Source organism: Artemia franciscana, chromosome 15 (genome assembly GCF_032884065.1).
Source record: "Artemia franciscana chromosome 15, ASM3288406v1, whole genome shotgun sequence".
Lineage (NCBI taxonomy): Eukaryota > Metazoa > Arthropoda > Branchiopoda > Anostraca > Artemiidae > Artemia > Artemia franciscana.
The window spans coordinates 35,333,799-35,344,332 of record NC_088877.1 but is presented as its reverse complement, the minus strand read 5'-3'; the positions used below and the strand labels follow the sequence as shown (position 1 = coordinate 35,344,332).

The 10,534-nt window shown below is 35.3% G+C and overlaps 1 protein-coding gene across 3 annotated transcripts in view; it reads right to left on the bottom strand.

Moving 5' to 3' along the window:
* Nucleotides 1-7,965: 7,965 nt before the first annotated feature.
* Nucleotides 7,966-10,534, bottom strand: part of LOC136036405 (exportin-5-like) — a 70,406-nt gene continuing 67,837 nt past the window's right edge. For 2 of the 3 annotated variants that reach the window (XM_065718614.1, XM_065718616.1), the window contains one exon: nt 9,274-9,562. In XM_065718614.1, coding sequence (XP_065574686.1) covers nt 9,404-9,562 — 159 coding nt within the window. In that variant the 3' untranslated portion in view covers nt 9,274-9,403. Of the gene's footprint in view, nt 9,563-10,534 lie in introns of all 3 variants that reach the window. The other variant, XM_065718613.1, reaches the window with a different exon arrangement.

Here is a 10,534-nt window from a genome sequence, read left to right as displayed (position 1 = left end):
GAAAGCTGCATAATTAATGTTAGGAGTTATCATTTGCGTGTTAGATGCTGATGTTACTTACCATGGTAACCAAAATTTCGGAGGTGAAGCCCCCAGACACAGAGAAGTAATGTAGCATTTTCAAGGCCATCGTTTTGAATATCGTTGTAGTAAACCCGCTCAGAAGCATAAGAAATATCTTATGTAAAAACGTGAATAATCAAATAGTTCGTGCTAAGAGGGAAGAGCGACCCTGTAAGTAAGAGTAACCTATGCCATTACTTAATGAAGCTCTTGTGTAAAACTATACAAACATCAAGGTAATCTTCAGTCTTTATGCTATAAAACTGAATCAATATTTCTATACGCTTAAAAAAATATATTTCTTTAAGTTTTCTAGTTGTTTTAGATGTCCTGAAGAGTAAGGTCCAAGAATGTGCCACTATTCTGTGCATTACAAAATTAAAAGAAAGTACGGTTCAAACTCCAAGTTGAATAAAAATGGAATAAAGAAAGTGAAGTTGAATAAGAACGGAAGTTCTGATGAGAACCCCTATTGCATGATTTCGTCTCGTATTGTTAAGCATGGGCATCTACCAGCCCGACCCTTAGAGTGAAGAAGGGTTTCAAAAGATTTTCTGGCGGGGAGGGGGGGATTGTGGGATAAATTTAGTTTTAGACTGCGATTTTCCAATACTTTTGTTGATACGATTAGGCGTCTTCAGGACCAAAATTTTAAAGATTTCTTACTCTTTAAAGGTCGTGACCTTGAAGTTATAGCATAAATATTTTTTTGTAATTTCAGAAAAGGAAAAAAACACCGTCAAGAATTGTCCCATCTTGATGAAAATTGCACAATCAAAATCTTTAAACCGCTAATTACGAAATCATATCTTCGAACTTTTATATCTTATTCGGACGTTTTCTCTTCATAAGGTATTTTCGATGGGGGAGAAGGGTTTCATTCAAATGGAAATCTTAGGGTCTGACGCATTTTCAAAAAGAAAATACGGATTAGAGCGGTAGCAAGCAACTAGTAAGAGACGATCACGTCCAAAAGTAAAAAATATAATACCCCATTACTCCTGAAAATAGTGTCAGATCCAAACAAAAAATACAGTATTAGAGCCGCCTTGTCCGAAACCCCTATATAGGAAATTTACCGTCCCTTGGCTTGAAATACTAGGAAAATCTGTTGCCTTGAAAAAACAAGATAATTTGATTGAACTACAATATTCTGCATCGACGGCATCTTTTTTTCTACAGCAAGCAGGGCACTGGAACATCATAGAGAGCTGTTTGATGATTCATTTTAAAGGAAATTGATGTATTTACAAACCTTTTCATAATTAAAAAAAAAGTTTTTAAAATAAAATCAATAGTTTTATAGGACCACCAAGCCTTCTTCCGTGCCATTTTTTGTCCCCACAGCCCATCATGGTGAAAAAAGTGCCCTGCCAAAATGTGGTAGTCATTTTAATCAGAAAGACTATTTTCCTGAATGCTCTAGCATACGAGTAAGTGTGAAAAGTAAATTTCTTTTAACAATGGCACATTCTTAAATATTTTCTTTCAAATAAAATTATCACTTCAGACATTTTGAAAGACAAGTCTCACTTAAAACACCTGCGATTGCCAAATGGCTATACTATTTGTACTGTAAAATACACGGAGAGTTCAGGGAGGGGACCAGCGCTGGTCATCTACAGGATGAACTTCGGTTCAATCCCGTTTTCTAAAGCTACAATAAGAGAAAGGTTGAGATGCAGAGGGCATATTCTGCGGATGAAGAATAACAGATTACCAAAGATTGTCCTTATCGGCCAACTATCTTGGGCCACACGAAAAGCAGGTCGTCCGACCAAGCAACCAAAGCGTCGATTCAACGCCCTATGTACCAGCAATGGCCCTGGAGGATCCTTACCTTATTGTGTTTTATCTAAGTACTTACGTATCGTTATAACGCTTTAAATACCTACTAGGCTCACAGTTTCAGAACCATGAAAAGTATGGTTTACAGCCCAACTGTCTTTGAACGGAAAGTCTATCAAAGAGAGACATAATGATAATTAAATAATTTAGGGAAAAATATTTGCATATACATTTACAAGTAATATGTACGGGGTTTACGTGAAAAAGTGCTACTAGGATCTTTGTTTTCAAAAAAACATAAATGGGAATATTAACCATTTTCCTATTTATATACAATGTTTATTGTCTTCTGGTTTCCTGATAATAAACGAGGCTAGGAAACAGAGAAAAAATGACACATTTAAACAATGTGTTAAGCTAGGTTCTGGAAATAGTTGAGCCACCAAATGCGAGAACACTAGGATCACTTCCGTTTCGAGTTAAATTTGTTTAAAGAATTTTTTAAATAAGGGTAATGAGCAAAACTTAAACGAGCAGAAAATGCAATGCATATGATTAAGGGTATTCAACAGAAACTATGCTTGTGCATTTCAGAATTATTTTCAAAATTTTCCAGGTTCCCAGAAGTAGTCACACTTCTTTCAGTAGAGGGCGTGATGTATATCCAGACCCCCACTGTTTAGAATTTCAAATGAATACACCAGAGAGGATACGTAAGCGGATACTTCAAATATTCGTAGTAAACAGACCCAAATTTTAGACTATCAGATTATAATAACAACACATAAAGTGTAGTAGGGCAACTGCTGCATAATGCTTTGCTAGAATTTTCCTGTCCAGGCTGAGCTTAAGAGACAAGGTTGTTTTAACATGATTGATAACTTTAAATAATATAATCAATTGCCAGTAAAGGAGAGCTTCTAATGTAATCTGTATGTTCTTCGTAGATAATTATATTTGCCAGGAAATGTTTTTTCTCCTTCTGTCTCCTTTATATGTTCCCTGCTTTGTTTTTGACTCATAAGCCAATACTTCCATATCCAGTAATCAGGGTTTCTGTATTTTTTGTAAGAAACAAGGTCACCACATAGAATCAGTAGGTGGTCCACACACGAGGATAAGCTGCGAACGCAGAAATCGATGATAATCCTCTGGAGTTATTCCAGAAGCTTAACATTAGGTGCTTATAAAGTAAAGTAAGTAAGTAAGACGGCACTAGACCCTTAAGGTCTAAACCGACGGTGCTGATCTCTGTTTCACGGCCCTTCAGCCAGGAAGTGCAATGGATGTTGGGGGCCAACCATCCCGTGCTTTCACACATCCTTCCTTCTTACCTTCCCCAGATTTCTCCAGGTACCAATTTAGAGCTGGGTGGACTCTGGCTGAGCTTACAGAGTCACGCCACTGACCCCCGTCCCAAACTAAATAACTGGTCACAACCGGGATTGAAACCGCGCCCCTTGGACACATAATTCCAACACCAGCGCGCCAACCACTCAGCCAGGACGACGTTAGGTGCTTATAAAAGGCCTAGAACAAGTCTGGTCGGTCTGTTGCGCTATTTTATTTCGCTTTTTTTTTCCACCATAACACATTCGTCCCTTCCCAGTTATTTAGAACTGGATGTACCTTCCTACATGGGAGGACTAATTTTCAGGGAATGGGACTAATTTCTACAATTTTCCTGCTGAATCTTTAGACAAAATCCAGTGGTAGCTTATGGGCCATCAACTATAAAAATAAAAATCACAAAAAAAGAAAAAAAAGTCAAGTGTGACACTGAAACAGGCACCAATCCAAAGATAATCCATCCGGGAAGGGTCATCCCTTGGCTTTACTAGCACGATCCTGGGGGAAAATTGTTAAACACTTTTAACTTTGCAAATATTACCATATATACAAAAGAACAATAAATATATCTGCTGGGTTTTAAAGTCTTTGGGTAGCCTATTTATTAGCTATTAAGCACACTTTGAATCAAAATCTTTAGGTTTTAGGAATTTGCTTAGGTTACTAGTTGCAAGATTGGCGATTAATGATAGGAATTCATTTCTGTAGTTTGTTGAAGCTGGCATGTCCAACTATTTTGAATGTTTCACAAATATCATCAATTAACATATATTAATTACTAAATATTAATATTAATTAGTGTTATATTAATCTAAATATTAATTAGAATCAATTCATTACAATAATTATACCATCTGCATAAAAATATCTACTGCTCACATATGAAGCTGATTTACCTTAGTTCCGCCCTAGGATGGATGATACAATATCCATCAATAAGTGACATGACATAATTTTTATACGATTCTGAAAAAGGGTTATGCCAGCTTTGCCTCTCACTGAGACTATCTTTCTTGGCTTTACTGCAATTATCCATGGCTCTAAAGTTTATCATCACTTCCACCAAGTGGACTTTAATTGGTTGTTTTGTATCGGCAGCAGTAGCTCGTTTCATCAAAAGTTTTGATATTGCTTATGTCCTAGGTTTAATATTTAACCTAATGTAGAGCACCTCAAAAATACCTATACCTTTATTAAGATTTTGGAACAAACAAAATTTAAAAAAACAGCCTTTTTGGCGATTTTGAATATTTCTTACCCGGTAGTGCCAGTGTTTACCCGACAACCATGGGAAAAAAACCTGACTCCAAATACAAAACTTCCTTTTAGTGTCTTGGGATTGAATATAAAGGGTATTCTCTTTGCGAGAAATTACTGGATTACTGTTCCAGAAGATTTTGGAAAGATATTATTTACAGAAATCTCTAGAAATTAATACAATGGACTTCGACCGTTTTAAATTCTGCTATGTATAGCAACATTTTACGCATAGGCATGTTGAGAGTCTAGACGAAGGCTCAACGTCCGAGTGAAAAACAAGACATGCACATTGGTTTGGCAGAGAGAAAGCATTGACCCTGGCGCTGAGCCCCCTACCCTTCGCTTAAAACCATTATATTGTGCAAGAAAGTGTCCTAAATACTTTTGTAAAAGTTCAGAATTTGCTGTATGTAATATTTCAATTAATTCTTGATAATAAAATTGAATCTCAAATTTGAAAATACACATACAGTATTTTTATTTTTCATCGATAGCAGTAGCTCATTTCTTCAAAAGTTTCAATACTGTTTGATTAAAGCTCGTCAAAAAAAGTGAGTCAAAATTTAATTTGTTTTGTTCGTTGTTGCAGCGGTAGCTGCGATCTCGTAAAATACGAACCTCGTCCTGTAGTAATCAAAAATGGAGAAATCGTGTCTTAAAAATATGACATGATAGAAAAATTGCCACTTCTAACTGATTCAGGAATAGTAACCATCTAAATTAGTCTTAATTGCACAGTACCATTTTGAAAACAAATTCAACCAAAAAGACACAGTTAAATTTGAAAAAAAATTATTTGAAAATTTAAAGGGGTGTTCTTTGAACAACAAGGGAAATCTTTTTTTTTGCATTGTAGACATGATGTGTTCTCTATTTTTCCTCGGTTGCTAGCGGGATATTGGAATATCATAGAGAGCTGTTCAAGGGCTCATTTTACAAGAAATTGCTACTCGCTTTTGAAATTAAAAAAACATAATGTTTAAAAAATAACAAGTTTTTCCACAGAAAACTACATCTTCTCATACAAGATGATTGACAACGTTATAATCGTGGCTTATAACCATTATTACGTTATAGTAAAATCATACGATTACGTCAGTTGTGACTGGGGTTCTTTCTTTACTATATCACGATAATAAAAAGCCGAAGGCTTTTTCCTTTCTATGATATATAATTACAATACAGACCGGGTTAGGTCTTTGAAAATTCACAAGAGGCATTGTTTATCGTCGGGTTTTACTGTGCATAACGTTCTTCACCTCCGAGTTAGTCTCCCCACCCTTCAAGAGGCACCAAATCAACAGTCACAACTTAGAACAGCTTCTTTAAGGCAGCTTCTTGTTAATTGAAGCATCAAGAAGATGTTACCCATCAAAACCTTCGTGCCCGAGAGAATCTGTCTTGTTTTCAAAAAGGTCAAGCGATCTTAATGAAAACCATACTATCAGATTCAGTGAAGTTAACCAGAAGAGACTGCACTACTTGCTTCCAGACACTGGGTATCTAACTAGAACTTATTGTCTCACAAGAGTATCCCTTACTGTTTTTTCTATTTCTGTATTTCCCATATTTAAATAGAAAGGAATAAGTTAGGGTAATACACTTCAACGTTGGGTTTACAAAAGAGGGGAATGGGAGGACCGATTCATTTTTTTTTCTAGAAAATCACTAGAATAATAGCGTCAGTGCATATCACTAATAGCACCAAAATTATGAAAAAAAATGATAGAGAATATCACACTTAGAGAGGTGTCTAGCTTCCGAGTGCTCACTTTCTAATACCATACACCCTTGATAAACATGATGCTTCTGAACTGACAAATATTCAACAGTCGTCCATATACCGGAGTCAGTCACTCTCATTGTCTTGTTTCATTTGGATTAGAGTCTCTGAACGGGTGAATAAGTACAGGATCGCGATCTGAGAATGAAATCATCCTACTACATAAAAACAAGAATGGAGATCTGCCATTTAGGAATTTTTTTCCGCTCACTGTACCTGGAGACTATAAAACTTTTTGTTGTGCATAAACAGAAAATTCAGTTTTATCTTAATCCACAGTTAATTATAAATCCTGAGAGTGAAATCATCCAATCCCGCTTATATATTTTCACCATTATTAACAACCAAAGAAAAAATTAAGCTAATATGAATTTATTAACTGGCCTATTGAGCGTTCTATTGAGTCTTTAATTGCGTTTTTCTCTGAATGAGTTTTCAAGCAGTAAGACAACTTGTCTTTCGAGGTCCAAATAGGATGTCCAAAAACCACAACATATGATTATCGTTAGTTTTTAACTCACAAATTTTTGAGTACACTAAGTCCCAAAAAAGTGTTTGAAATTTAATCATTTATTGACACGGAAAATTTGTAATGAAGAGAAATAAGAATAAGTAATCTGAAAATATAATTTTGTAGAACAATATGGAACAACCGACCTAAAGAGTTCAACATAAGTACAAGGCCGTATCCAGGGGAGAGGGGCTACTGGGTTTGAACCCCCACCCCTTAAATCTCTGCCTGACTCGTAAAATATTGACAAAAATGCATATAAAATAAATTATTGATGCGTTTTGTAAAGATTTTTTGTAAGCCCCCTCCCTCGGAAAAATAGCCTCCTCAAACAGAAGTCCTGGATACGCCCCTGCATACATGCTGTATATGTTCAACTCGTATGTTCATCTCGAAGTATCCTTCGAGATAAAGGTACCTGAAGGTAAGTAACAATTACTGTACCTCCAATTAAAATTATAGTTTGGAATCTGACTCCAGTGTGGAATTTGAATAATATGACTCGAAAATTCAGTTTGGTATTTCAGTAATTTAAATTTACAAATTCAACAAGTTCGGGTTTCTACAACCAAATTAATTAATTTTAATTATTGAGCCTTTTAGGCTGCTTGTCATCAGGAAGCCTCTCGCTCCGCTTACGCGACTGTAACAGAGCCATGGCAGATAATTTGCTTTTCTATGACAAGTACAAGGAGTTTCAAACAATAACAGGCTAAAATTATACACCAATTGAAACCGAATGGAATTTGAAAAGTATGACATAAAAATTCCTTTGTTCTACTTTGGACTGCAAACTTGTAGTTCAAATAAATTCTGAGTTCAATAGCTACCAAGCTTGATTTGATCCACTTGATCAGTTATTTTGGCTGTTTGCAATTAGACGACCACTTATTCAGTTTATGTGTCCAAGAGAGGGCCATGGTAGGCAATATAACATTCGTTTTCTGTGAGAAGCCTAAGAAGTTCTTGGTAAAAACTTTGAAAAAAAAAAAAAACAACGCAGCATTTGGTTGACTGTTGTAGTGTAAGAAAATCATTGATTAACAGACCACTACAGCAGATAATACATATCTCGGCAAATACAAGAAAAACATTTTTAGTCCATAAACGGTACTGAATAAATTTTAGTTCATAGATGCACTGAAAAAGATGTTTTTTTCCTCCAACTGATATTATCAAGTTTTTTAACAACCTAAAGACAAACAATGACCAAGGTTTTTGTCAAAAATTTAATGACCTCACTGTGTAACAAAAAAATATGGACATTGAAAAAAAAAAACAACAACTAAAGATATGCTCAAGAGCTCGAAAAGTCAATTTTTACCATCATATAATCCCCCCCCCTATTTTGTGAATTAGAGCTTCTAATCATTCCGCCCATAAGTCACTGATCCCAACTTGATAGCAAACTGAAAGCGAAAGTGAAATTAAAAAATAGGTTCAATATGTACTAAAAATGTACTTTGGTGACGCCATTTGCGTCACTAAAGGAGTATCCAGGATTTTGTTCCGGGGGGGGGGGGGGTCAAACCCAGTACCCCCCCCCCTGTTCTGGATACGACCTTGCGTGTCACCAAGTAGAATGCCAAAATTTCAAAAGGAGCTTAAATTCATTTTATTAAAACTTGGGTTTAATAAAGTATTTGGATGCAGCCTGAAATTTTCTCAAAGTAAGTAAATTCTTCCATTTTTAAAACTAGATTTTAGACACAATAAAAACGCTAGCATGCTGAACATAGAATTGCAACGAAGTAAAATACAAACAATTAAACCTGTTGCGCCCTTTTAGCAAAATTAGTCTTTTACATTTTCCGAATGCAAACACATTCTTTCAATTTTTTTTAAAATCTATGTTTAATTATCTATAACATAATTGAGGCTAGGTCAGTATATAGACCATGGACTTGCTGAGAACTGAATATAAAAAGTTATATCTGTTACATCCTTATGGAAAAAATAGTTCTTTGAATTTTCTGAAAGGAAGTAGATTCTTTCGTATTATAAACAATTTGTATTTACTTTAAAATAATTCGAGATAGGGTACTATGCAGATTATAGACTTGCAGAAAAAAAGTGAACAAACTTTTTTGCACTTTGTTCAATAGCAAAGTTAGTTCTTTTATCTTAAGTCCAATGAAAATTAAAAAGTAAAAACAAAAAGAAATACAATTAACATTTTAAAAGAAGCTTTGCGAACATTTTTATGGTTTCGTTGGGCAATGCTACATGCCTGAGGTGTTTTTTCTTTGAAACAAATTTAAATTCCTTTTTTAATTTTATTTTCCATCCTCTATAATATCATTGAAAGATCCTCTAAAACATATTTTTGAGATTTCAAATCATTCTTAGGATTTGGGGCGGGGGTAATACTACAAGGCTGGTTATTTTTCTAAGAGATAAATTTGAGTTTACTCTTTAACCAGTTTCCTATGGTTTTGACTGACCAAACTCTAATGCTAAGTTTTGACAGGAACCGATAAACTTTGTAAAGTAGAAACAATAAAGCGAAGTAACTATGGAGACTTGAAAGTATGTCTGATTAAAAACAATACACTCAAAGGTATTCCTAAGCAATGTCTAAACGAAAATTTAGTGCCTAAAAAATAAAAACTAAAAAAAACAAGATTGGTTCAAAAACTCCTTGCACATTAAGCAGCTGTTTCCTCTAAGCAGAAGAGATTACATAAATCAGGGATTTCTTCATCTGAAATTGGCGGCGCTACCCTTCTCTGACCTTTGCCTAAAGGAGGTAGTGTGCTCATATGTACTTCTCGTTTGTGGAGCTGACCTGAATGCTTCCCAACAATCTGAAATGAAAAAAAAACTGTCATGAAAAAAGAATTTGATATATATCTATCTATCTACTCTCTTTAAACGAGCTATAATTGTGTATGTATATATGTATGTCTTTTTCTAAAAATCGCCTTTATGTTTTTTTTTGAAAACAGAAACCTGGGAATTTATGACCTAAGAAAACGATCTATATGGGTCACAACTTTTAAACTAGAGCACATTATAGCTTCCATGATATGATATTTCCCTTAAATTAAGCAGTTACAAGACAATTGTAGATCGCAAATTAGATCACACATATTTTTTGGCAATAAAGAAGTGAATTTTGACACGGTGTGTTTTGATTTTGTTCCATATCTCCCTAGGAATTTACTGAAAGTTGTCGCAAGTAAAAGTAGTCAGAGTCGCGAGTGGTCGTAGTTGCAAGTAGTTGTAGTCACAAGCAGTCGCGGTCGCAAGTAATCTCAGTTGCAGTTGCATTCACAGTAGTAGCTGCAATAGAAACTAGTGAAAGTTTCAAGTTAATACCCTTTCCCGTTCTTAAGATACTGGTGATATGTCTTTTTGATAATCTGGATGCACATAGTGTCTTTTGATTTAGCCCAACATACCCTAGACATTCCCCAAAATTTTTACCTCAATACCTTTAGCCTTTTCGGACATACCCAGGATGAAACATGCCCCCTTTTCTCGTGATAAATCCTACACGTACAAAATTGAGAAATTGCACAATTTACATCCCTTACCCTGAGGGCCGTAAGGATATAGCATCCCCAGAGGCAAAGTTTTTAAATCTTCAGACCACCTTGAAAAAAAAAGTTTTTTTTAAAATTACTATCAGTGTTAGGGGGCATCTAAAAGAGAAAGAGGGGACTGGTTGCTCTCTGATCACTTTTCAACACCCCCCTCGACATACCATGAAATTTTCGACTTAATACACTCAGCCATTCCTTAGATATTGCTCACATCCTGCTCGAGATCCTCCT